The 12,576-nt window shown below is 43.7% G+C and overlaps 1 protein-coding gene across 1 annotated transcript in view; it reads left to right on the top strand.

Annotated features, from left to right (window-relative positions):
• The first annotated feature begins 232 nt into the window (after positions 1–232).
• The window catches only part of LOC126474409 (spondin-1), a 646,454-nt gene continuing 634,110 nt past the window's right edge, over positions 233–12,576 (top strand). Inside the window, exon 1 of the mRNA XM_050101878.1 lies at positions 233–279. Within this exon, the coding sequence (XP_049957835.1) occupies positions 236–279 (44 nt within the window). The 5' untranslated portion in view covers positions 233–235. The remainder of the gene's footprint in view (positions 280–12,576) is intronic.

Genomic DNA, 12,576 nt, shown 5'->3' with positions numbered 1-12,576 from the left:
CAACACAAAAAAATTCAGTGTAAACAAAAACATCAGTGGCCGTGCGGTAAAAGCAAGATGAAACAGATAGGACAGGCAACAAGTATTCCTTTCGCCACTACGGAGTGGGACATCGCAGAACACGAATCCAGCCGACGCAAGCGCCACATGCGGGGGCGCCGGGAAACACACGGCAGCGCGCCGCCTATAAGCGACGCCGATCGCGGCAGTTTTCCAGTGCTGCGTCCGACGCCTCATGGAGCGCAACAGTCGGAGATTCGCAGCTTCTGCGCCTTGCTTGTAAGTACCACACGCAATAAGAATTCGGCGAAGCAGTTGTCCGTAGAAGGCATGATAAGTGTATTTAATTAGATGTAGCCACTGACAGCAGCTTGCATTTAGCGTGCAATGCGAAGATAAAACATAAAAATGTATCGATGTTATTTTCCACTTTACTGTCAACTTTAAAAATTAAGTACAACCTTCTCCTTCTTGCTTTCAAAATGTCATCTAACTCGACAAATAGAATAGTGAACCATGTCGAATTTCAAACAATAATTATCTTCCAATATGGACTCTATTGCTGGAGTGGTTTTTGTCTAGGTAAGGTGAAAAACCCATATGCTACTGAAGTGTGCTAAACTTTATGTCAACGTTTAAAACGGCACGTACACACATCGTATTCGAATCTCAGTGAGATGATAATACAGCAGATTACTCACAAACACTGCTGGTCACGCAGTGAAGTAGCAGACACTTTCTGACCTGTGTTTGTTGTGAGAACACGTTTTCCGCAAATGTGTATGACTGTTTTCGTACAAAAACGAAACGTGTCAGTACTTCTCATTTGACTATATATCTTTGTAACTCTTTTTTGTCGGCCGCCAGCATCCTTTAGTCCTTTTTTGTGTGGGGTGCACCACACTCATATAGCTATTAAAGGACATTTTCAAGTTTTCCGCTCGGCTGTTTATCACAAGTACTCAATTTACTATATCTTGCATGATTCGCCAATTTAGGCCTTGCCTTACAGGCAATATATAATAAACTGAGAACTTGCGGGCCGGCCGGAGTGGCCGAGCGGTTCTAGGCGCTACTGTCTGGAATCGCGCGACCGCTACGGTCGCAGGTTCGAATCCTGCCTCGGGCATGGATGTGTGTGATGTCCTTAGGTTTAAGTTCTAGGGGACTGATGACCTCAGATATTAAGTCCCATAGTGCTCAAAGCCATTTGAATCATTTTTGAATTTTGAGAACTTGCGAAAAACAGCCGAGGTAGAAAATTTTAAGATGACCTTCAATCTATGATTCCCATTGATGAAAACTGTCACACTGTGGTCTTTACTCCCAGAATGCAAAGAGTAAATTATTTTGTCGCAGCATAATTTAAGTACAAACTTAAACTTATAGGCTGAAATGTACTCTAACTCATGGGGAATTTAGTCTCTTTCCTGTTTAAAACAGAGTTACATGAGAGTTGCCACAATGTGCAGTAGATATATAAGGAAATAGAGTGAAAGATATTGCGTTTAAGTCTAGAGCTTGCTGCTGAGGAATACAAACGATGTACGATAACAAACTTTTCTAGGTTTCATAAGAAAATTTAAATTCTGGGAAAAGATTTGTTTTAGATCTGAGATCAGTGAGGGACCTATAGGATAACTACTTCCTGTAGTGTAACGGAAGAAAAGTGTAGACCATGTCAGATGTTAGAAGTATATTAATACCGTCAGCTGCTAACGGGCGTTGGTATACATCAACGGGGACAGGTGAAAATGTGTGCCCCTACCGGGACTCGAACCCAGGATCTCCTGCTTACATGGCAGACGCTCTATCCAGCTAAGCCACTGTGGGCACAGAGGATAGCGCGACTGCAGGGACTATCTCGCGCACGCCTCCCACGAGACTCACATTCTCACCTTGTATGTCCACACACTACATTCGTAGTGTCCCACTCCAACACACTCATTACTCGTGGAAGACAATCTTACCAAGTCCCGTAAGAGTTCGGGGAATATGTGTGCATCCGTAAAGAAGAAGGAGGTCATGGCCGGTATTGCCAGAACTATATACTTATATGGATATGGTGTCTGTTCTTTCGGACATGTCCGAAAGAACAGACACCACATCCATATAAGTACACGTCAGATGTAGTTTTAGTTAGGACAGTTCGGGAAGAGTGGGTCTCAAATTCCAATCCGACCATCCCATACTTTCCTTCAAGTCACTAAATCACTTACGATGAACGCAGGATAGTTCCTTCTCCATCCTTGTCCACTCTGAGCTTCTGCTCCACCGTAATAACCTCGTCGTCGGTGGAACGTTAAAATTTATGTTTTGTCTGCGTGCCTCCGCCGCTTTGAGCTAGCGCCACGCATCACAGGTTCGACTCTCGTAGCAAGCTTAGATATCAGTTTCAAAGGTTTCGTCACCGTGTATGTATTCCCAACTTTGAAGAATCAAGCCCATGAGTAACGGTTGTAAACAAAACGATCGAGGACATAATTAATTCACTATAACAATTAACATTAACGTGCACTTACAAAATGAATAATACGGACACGTGAGCTGCCTGTATTACCAATGACATTTAAAAACACTTTTCTTCTTTCTTTTTCCAGAACAGATTGTCTTTCTGTTTTACACGAACCATAAGAACGATGAAAGTGTTACTCATGATGATTGTTATAGATGAAGCAGCGTAATGAGAATGTGAAATTCGAAATAAAGGGTTTCACTAATCAGCTACACTCATCGCTCCAATCACTCGTTTTTGGGCAAAAAGTACCTCCTCCGACTGAACTGAAGCATCATGTAACCAAACTAAGATAAACAAGTGTGGGCGAATGAAGAATACGTTTGGTTATCATACGCAGTACAGAAGTTCAGTACCTGGTACCGTTAATTAGTTTTCCTTACTCGGAGACTGAAATTAAGTGCACTCAGCGTAGTGAGCATAATTATGGAACTAAAAGGAAAACAACGGGTTTTAAGGTCAAAACACTGATTCTCTGACAATATACGACATTAGTAGGGCGCTTCAATAAAGGCTAGCCAGTACATCAGACGCAACAGCAGTCAGTGAACTCGTTAGTGTTCTACGTAGACAAGAATTTTGCTGAACTAGTTTCCACGTGTAAGTTTTATTAGCCGTTTAGTTGGGCGTGAGGCACATGAAACATTAAAACTTCTGTAAAATACATGGAAAGTTTCTTTTAACAAATTCATCCATTACGAAATAAATATATTCAGTTGCTTTACTTACTGATTACTTTCCCATCTATGAGAATTCTGTATTAGCCCTAACTGGAATATATGCTATGTTTCTCATGCAAGTATCAGTAAATGTTTGATGTATATGTTGCTGTGATATGTAGCCTGCAATTGGAGACGCCTCGGCGCAAACGTACAAGATGACGGAAGTGGGATGGTTTCCTGTGCGCAACAATAAGTTGTTTATGGTTTTGGACTGTAGAGCATCTTTATTGTAAGCGTTTGATGAAATTATTATTTTTATTTTGAAAATTTTACTGTACAATGATTCTTATACCGTATGTTTCTATGTATAGGTCGACTGAATATGACGTTCCATCGAAACTAATTCAAGTAAAGATTGTATCTTTGCAGCATCTTCTTAGTGGTGGTTAAATAATGACTTTTTTCAAATGTTTGGGAGCAGCTGAACACTGCTTAGAGAAACAATTTTGGTTAGATTATTGACAGAGATTGCAGCTCGCTCATTGTGCAGTCAAAGACTGTGGACATCTTGGCATGGAATAAGAGAGGCCCCTGGGGAATATTCTTGCACGCAGCATTTGCGCGAGTCCTCAAGGCAGCAACAGGGATAACTACAGGACCATCGAACAAGTTCCTGCCGAACGGTATCTTCCATGTGGAACAGTCAGAGCGAACTTTGAGTTAGGGAAGCAGTGCTAGACGCCGTGCCTCAAAGGCAGCTTACACATTTATCGCCACATATAGCCTGCGTACACAGGAATCGATCTTGAGTTTGAGAAGTACATGTGTATTGCAACTGATTCAACCCTTACGTATAAATATAATTCCTACAAACTCTCACGACTTTAACATCACCAAATCTAACACGATGTGAAATAGAATTACGCTTTCACTTAACCCAACGATGCTTAACTCAGATCATCCTCAAATAGGCGAGATTGTACACTGAAGAGCCAAAGAAATTAGTACGCCTCCCTAATATTGTGTAGCGCCCCAGCGAGTACGCAGAAGTGTAGCAACAAGACGTGGCATGGACTCGACTAACGTCTGAAGTAGTGCTGGCGGGAATTGACACCATGAATCATGCAGGGCTGTCCATAAATCCGTAACAATACGAGGGAGTGGGGATCTTTTCTGAACAGCACGTTGCATGGCAGCCCAGATACGATCAATAAAGTTCATGTCTGGGAAGTTTGGAGGCCAGCGGTAGTGTTTAAACTCAGAAGAATGTTCCTAGAGCCACTCTGTAGCAATTCTGGATTTGTGGGGCGTCGCTTTGTCCTGCTGGAATTCCCAAGTCCGTCGGAATACACAATGGACATGAGTGGATGCAGGTGATCACACAGGATTCTTACGTACGTGTCACCTGTCAGAGTCGTATCTAACGTATCAAGGGTCCCATATCACTCCAACTGCACACACTCCACGCCACTACAGAGCCTCCACAGCTTGAACAATACCGTGCTGACATGCAGGGTCCATAGATTCATGAGGTTGTCTCCATACCCGTACACATCTACCCGCTCGATAAAAATTGAAACGAGACTCGTCCAACCTCGCAACATGTTTCCAGTCATCAACAGTCCAATGTCGGTGTTGACAGGCCCAGGCGAGGCGTAAGGATTTGTGTCGTGCAGTCATCAAGGGTACACGAGTGGGCCTTCGGCTCCGAAAGCCCTTGTCGATGATGTTTCGTTGAATGGTTCGCACGCTGACACTTGTTGATTGCCCAGCATTGAAATCTGCAGCAATTTGCGAAAAGGTTGCACTTCTGTCATGTTGAACGATTCTCTTCAGTCGTCTTTGGTCCCGTTCTTGCAGCAGGTTTTTCCAGCCGCAGCGATGTCGGGAATTTGATGTTTTACCAGATTCCTGATATTCACGGTACATTCGTGAGATGGTCGTAAGGGGAAACCCCCACTTCATCGCTATCTCGGAGACTGTATGGCCCATCGCTCGTGCACCGATTTTAACACCGCGTTCAACTTCACGTAAATCTTGATAACTTTCTATTGTAGCAGCAGTAACAGGTCTAACAATGCGCCAGACACTTGTTGTCTTGCACAGGCAATGCCGACCGCAGCACCATATTCTACCTGTTTACGTATGTCTGTGTTTGAATGCACATGCCTATACCAGTTTCGTTGCTGCTCCAGTGTATAAAAGGGCCCATGATGCTCTGCCGGCCGCGGTGGTCTCGCGGTTAAGGCGCTCAGTCCGGAACCGCGCGACTGCTACGGTCGCGGGTTCGAATCCTGCCTCGGGCATGGATGTGTGTGATGTCCTTAGGTTAGTTAGGTTTAAGTAGTTCTAAGTTCTAGGCGACTGATGACCACAGAAGTTAAGTCGCATAGTGCTCAGAGCCATTTGAACCATCTGATGCTCTGACTACATTATGAGTTGCCTTCAATAAGCAGAAGTAAAAGTCGCATGTTGTATCCAATGGGACCCCCAGCATAGCACACACAAGCAGACGGAACTTGTCCAAAATCAACGTATTTTGACACTCAAACTAGCAGCGGACATCTAACGACGAATATCGAGCCGGAACTGTGGATTAGACTGTGAAGCCAGTTATTCAGAAAGAAAAGAAGGAAGACACCATCGAGGTCATTCGATAACGTGGCACAAGCTCATACTGAAGGACGATGGGGAACGAAATAGTATGTTATGAAAGGAACTAACACGGAATTGACTTAAGCGATTTAGAGTAATAACTGAAAACCTAAACTGGAGCGTTGAAAAGGATTTAAAACCTTGTTTCCCCAAAGGCCCCACTGGGACAACGTGGACGGTGTGGTGGTCACACTGCGTGATTCCATCAGACGATCATCAGTAAGTATGAGTCTGTTCTACTCACTGATTCCTCATATGCACTGCTATAGTTGCACCATGCTATGAACGACGCAAAATGTCGCGGTATCTCGCCGTGTCGCATTCGAAATGAATAGCATGTTGATACTGCGTTCTTTGACGTCTATGAGTAGTATTGGTATTCGTTTTCACGTTTCCTCTCTGACGATTGTTCGCTGACAGAATAGTATCGCAACGGTCTTTCCGCACACAAAAGAGATGGTGTTGTCGTATGTTCGTGTGCGAAATCGTTCCACAAACTTATAACTGTTACACTGATATATACGGGACAGTCAAATGAAAACGAGGGAGATGCAAAAAAGTAAGTAAACAGTGTATTATTTCAAAAGTAATCGCCATAACTGTTAATATATTTATCCCACTGTGAGTAAGACGGTCAGTGCCTTCATGGAAAAAGTTTGCTGTTGCTATAGAATCATGAATGTACCCGGGGGTTCACCTCTTTGTCCGAAGCAAATCGACGGCCACGAATGTCTTTCGTCATGCCTCCAAAAATACGTAAATCGCATGGGGAGGGATCGGGACTGTATGGTGGATGTGTAAGGGCTTCCCAGCGGAACTTCAGCAACGTGTTCTAAACAACCCCGCGTTTCAAGGTTGTTGCCCTTTCGCTGCAGAAATTTCGTTGGGGATTCCCACCTGCCCCAAATCTTTCCATGCGAGTTTCATATTTTAGGAGCCCTGAAGAAAGATATTCGTGACCGTTGATTTTCTTCGGACGGGTGCACGCCTGGTTGCTATCATGATTCCATGACAACCGCAAACATTTTTCCACGAATACATTGACCGTCTTGTCTCGCAATGGGATAAATTTATGAACAGTTATGACGACTACCTTTGAAATAATGAACAGCTTACTTACTTTTTTCCATCTGTCTTGTTTTCATTTGAGTGTCTCTTATGCAAATGAACCAAGTTCGAAAACATTGAGGTTGTTGTCGGGTTCAGCCAATTTTCATAACCGTTAGTATACACGCTGTCCCAGAGAGTAGTATCAATAATTTGGAAGGTGTGAAGTTTATTCATTCTTTGCTCTCTCTTTTTCAATTGAACATTTAGCATTCATAGAATCGAAAATCTGAGTTGGCACCGAAACGTCTAGTCTTCATCTCAATTTCGTAAATACACGCTTGCTTCTGATCTATACTTCTGCAAAGGGGGCCCTGTGGTTCACTCGTCGTGGAAGCCTTCGATATTACCTCAATGTGCATAATATGCGTGCCACCGAGCCTTTCTTTTTTCCTCATTCACCATGTTACGTAATTTGTTCCGCGAACCAGAATAAATACCATCAAACCTTTAAAGAAATACATTCATTCAGTTTTTCTAACGCCCACTTCACAGTAAAGCCGTGTTATATAGGCCAATACTTATACATGGAAAAAATTTGGAGTCTGTCAAAATAGTGATTAGTGGAAAAATGATTTTGTTGTTTGCGTTGTACGTACTATACATGGTTTTACTGCCAAGTTTGAAGATACTATTCACGATATGCAACAACAGTTTCTTTCTGGAAATATACGAAGAAATCAGAATATAACGTGAAAACTGCGGCTGTTATAACTGTTGTAGTGTGACATGGATTTTGACACAGCAAAATAAGTAAATAAGAGGAAGATCGGGAGTAAGATTCTTATGGCATGTTGTAGGAACAAGTCAAAGATGTTGATACGACAGTTTAACGCAAAATAGGAAACAGGCTTTGACAAATACAAAGCTACAAAAGAAATGGATCACACATCCGCGATCAGCTTCTGTGAAAAGGCTGCTGTTGAAAACCTAAGGTAAGAGAATATTCCGACCGGGGGGCTCTGAGCACTATGGGACTTAACAGCTATGGTCATCAGTCCCCTAGAATTTAGAACTACTTAAACCTAACTAACCTAAGGACAGCACACAACACCCAGCCATCACGAGGCAGAGAAAATCCCTGACCCCGCCGGGAATCGAACCCGGGAACCCGGGCGTGGGAAGCGAGAACGCTACCGCACGACCACGAGATGCTATTCCGACCGATCTCAGAGAAGATGGAGTAATACATGCATTAGTTTTATAGCGATAAAAATTAGAGATTCATCACAAGTTCTTGGCTTGACACAGACATGCGTTGATATCATAAATTTTTTCTTATATTTCAGGTGAGTCAATATATATGTTTTTTTTTTATTTGTCACCTTCCGCAGCTGCTGTTATAATAAAGTATTGTTGGGTGTTTGGTCTTAAGCTTACTGCAAGTTTAGAGTGACCGTTACAATGCGTACAAAAGGGGTTCCTCTTCTTTCTTACAAAATTCAATGCTCTGTTGCTATTAAGAAGAGCTGAAGCAATGTCTTCTATCTGCCACATAATTTTACTCCTCCGCCTCGTCCCCCTAACCCCCCCCCCTCGAAAATAATTACGAGTACGGCCAGTTTTATCTCCGTTAAAAAATAAAGCCAATGATCTCATCTTCACCCAGTTACCCTTCTTTCTTTCGTCCTATCATCATTACTTGTGTTTTATGAAGTTCCTCTTTCAATATCTATCACCTCTCGCCTCATGCCCATTGCTGCTAGCGCTCTGTCTGTAATATATCTTTATTGTTACACTGTATGTGAACGAGTAGAAACTGTATTTTTTCTGGTCTATTTGTGTCATAGCATTACCTAAATGTTTGTATGTCAGATGTACCAGACTGTTAAAATTATAGATTTATAAAATCCACTATTGTGGCCGTGGTCTTTAATCTGCGATGCACTTTCAAACTGCTTAAGGCCAAAATTTTAATCGGATTTTATGAATAAATAATTTTATCAGTTCAAGGCGAACTTAGTCACAGTATCCGTTCTGAACACAGAATCACTCCCTCTCTGTAGCCGGCAGAATTACGATTAGGAACAGTGCAACTGTGTAATTGCGTGCCATTAGCGCGACTCATATTTACGCCCTTCTCTGCGTGCCTCCATCATAAACTGTCTGTGAATGTATTCTAAATATGCACTTCACTTCGTTGAAAACTTCCGAAGTTTCATAAATCTTATAGCTAGAAAAGTTCTTCACCGCTGTTGCGAAGCACTTAATTTATGTGACGAAGCAGTGCATTTATCAAGCGAATGCCACAGTTTAACATATATTCTGTGTTTTATGAACCGGGAGATAATGGTCATTACCTACTTTAATACCGGATCATGTCAAATACGCACAGCATCATTTGGTACGTGATGGATACATTAATTATTAAAATGGCATTATACTACATATATTTGATTGGAATTGGAGTATTAATGATAAAGCTGTATCGTTGAAGCGGGCGATTACCCCTTTAAGAATTTAAAGCTTGGTGTATCGATTACAGTAGTACGTACACCTGGTTAGTCTTATCGTACGAAATTTAGCAGCGACACTGTCAACGCTTCTTCACCACAAATTAATAATAATGACACATCTCTAGGTTTAGGCCAATTATTGTGAAATTAGTACAGGGCCTGAGCTACAAGGTACCTTGGTTAAGGCAGTTGATCACATTAGGGAAGAACAGAATTCAAATCCCTGTCCAGTTACCCTCATTTAAGTCTTCAGTTGCTTCTCTTAATCATTAAAAGAGACTGTTGGAACAGTTCCTTAAAGTAGCCTATTAGAAAATTCCTGGCGGATTGAAACTGTGTGCCGGACTGAGACCCGAACTCAGAACTTTGCCTTTCGAAGTCAAGTGCTCTGCCAATGGAGGAAGCCGAGCGTAACTCATGATCCGCCATCACAGCTTTACTTTCGTCAATATCTCATCCCCTACCTGCAAGACTGCTGGTCCAGCACACAGTTTTAAGCTGCAAGGAAGTTTTCTAGATACGCACATTCTCGGGCAGTGTGGTTCGTATTAAATTCTCCCTAGTCGTTGAATATGGGGTGTCTACGATCGTTAGACAGCAATTTAAGCAAATCGTATTAATGAGTTTTATTACGAAAAGTACATGACAAACTTAACTTTGAGAATTACATATCTGAGTCGTAAGCAAAGGGCGACATGCAAAATAAGAAAGCTCTTCTGTGTATACAATTCTTAAGTCGCTGTGCGGCGGCGCGGTTCTTTCCGTCCCTTTACGACGAACCCGCACCTACCTGTGAACATTATGTCAGCATATCATCAGTAGGGAAGGCGAGAAAAACCTACTGTACTTCGACGTGAACCAGGGTGCAATTAAAGTCACTAATCTACGATCCGGGAAAAAGTTTTCACACGAAATGAAAGGTTGGAAATTCTGTCCTTAATTAATATATTCTGAAACTTAGGTCAACAGATATCACTGCCAAGCCCGTGCTAGTCTCAACACAGTCACTCACAATCCCTTTCACTACATTAGCAAGTTTATGGTGTTGTATTTCCTGAAAACGTAATAGCTTCAAAAATATGGATTGTTTTTGGTTGAGAATGCTCGCCAAATATTAAGTCTGTCGGTATCTAATGCATTCACAGTTTTTAGACACAGACCTGCTCAATACGCCACGCGGAATTTATGTCTTTTCTCGTCACAAAATTCACTTAAAAATTCCGAAATTTCTACACACCCATCGGAATAATTATGCCGTCACATTACAACACTTTTGATGTATGAAACACTGCTAGATCCGGCAACTTATAATTTCCATCGGAACTACTACTACACACGTCCGAACTGTTTCATGGCTAGGCTCCGACTCCTCTCTAGAATACTTAAGTCTTCTCTACCAGCAGAGAAAGGCGCGCGAAGAATATTGCTTTACCATTGGCCAGTTTACTCAACAGCCAATAGCAATACAACATTCTCCCGCGTCAGTCCGCGCTTTTCATAAATAACCAATCGCAAAATAGTAAATCTAACGACTGCACTTTTTACCGACGTAATTATACACTCCTGGAACTTGAAATAAGAACACCGTGAATTCATTGTCCCAGGAAGGGGAAACTTTATTGACACATTCCTGGGGTCAGATACATCACATGATCACACTGACAGAACCACAGGCACATAGACACAGGCAACAGAGCATGCACAATGTCGGCACTAGTACAGTGTATATCCACCTTTCGCAGCAATGCAGGCTGCTATTCTCCCATGGAGACGATCGTAGAGATGCTGGATGTAGTCCTGTGGAACGGCTTGCCATGCCATTTCCACCTGGCGCCTCAGTTGGACCAGCGTTCGTGCTGGACGTGCAGACCGCGTGAGACGACGCTTCATCCAGTCCCAAACATGCTCAATGGGGGACAGATCCGGAGATCTTGCTGGCCAGGGTAGTTGACGTACACCTTCTAGAGCACGTTGGGTGGCACGGGATACATGCGGACGTGCATTGTCCTGTTGGAACAGCAAGTTCCCTTGCCGGTCTAGGAATGGTAGAACGATGGGTTCGATGACGGTTTGGATGTACCGTGCACTATTCAGTGTCCCCTCGACGATCACCAGTGGTGTACGGCCAGTGTAGGAGATCGCTCCCCACACCATGATGCCGGGTGTTGGCCCTGTGTGCCTCGGTCGTATGCAGTCCTGATTGTGGCGCTCACCTGCACGGCGCCAAACACGCATACGACCATCATTGGCACCAAGGCAGAAACGACTCTCATCGCTGAAGACGACACGTCTCCATTCGTCCCTCCATTCACGCCTGTCGCGACACCACTGGAGGCGGGCTGCACGATGTTGGGGCGTGAGCGGAAGACGGCCTAACGGTGTGCGGGACCGTAGCCCAGCTTCATGGAGACGGTTGCGAATGGCCCTCGCCGATACCCCAGGAGCAACAGTGTTCCTAATTTGCTGGGAAGTGGCGGTGCGGTCCCCTACGGCACTGCGTAGGATCCTACGGTCTTGGCGTGCATCCGTGCGTCGCTGCGGTCCGGTCCCAGGTCGACGGGCACGTGCACCTTCCGCCGACCACTGGCGACAACATCGATGTACTGTGGAGACCTCACGCCCCACGTGTTGAGCAATTCGGCGGTACGTCCACCCGGCCTCCCGCATGCCCACTATACGCCCTCGCTCAAAGTCCGTCAACTGCACATACGGTTCACGTCCACGCTGTCGCGGCATGCTACCAGTGTTAAAGACTGCGATGGAGCTCCGTATGCCACGGCAAACTGGCTGACACTGACGGCGGCGGTGCACAAATGCTGCGCAGCTAGCGCCATTCGACGGCCAACACCGCGGTTCCTGGTGTGTCCGCTGTGCCGTGCGTGTGATCATTGCTTGTACAGCCCTCTCGCAGTGTCCGGAGCAAGTATGGTGGGTCTGACACACCGGTGTCAATGTGTTCTTTTTTCCATTTCCAGGAGTGTATAATATACTGAAGTTTTGTTTATGCATAAAGTTATATACTATTGTTATTTATTCCTGAATTAACTATTCCTTTACCATAAACTTACTTTACAAATCTACTATTCTACAAAAATCCCCTTAGTCCACATCCATATTTCTTCGAAATGTTCCCACACTAAATCCCACTACATAACTCGTTAAACAATTATCTTCATATTAA

This window comes from Schistocerca serialis, chromosome 4 (assembly GCF_023864345.2).
Source record: "Schistocerca serialis cubense isolate TAMUIC-IGC-003099 chromosome 4, iqSchSeri2.2, whole genome shotgun sequence".
NCBI classification, from domain to species: Eukaryota; Metazoa; Arthropoda; class Insecta; order Orthoptera; family Acrididae; genus Schistocerca; species Schistocerca serialis.
The sequence above is the reverse complement of the archived record's forward strand: the minus strand, read 5'-3'. Positions and strand labels throughout refer to the sequence as shown.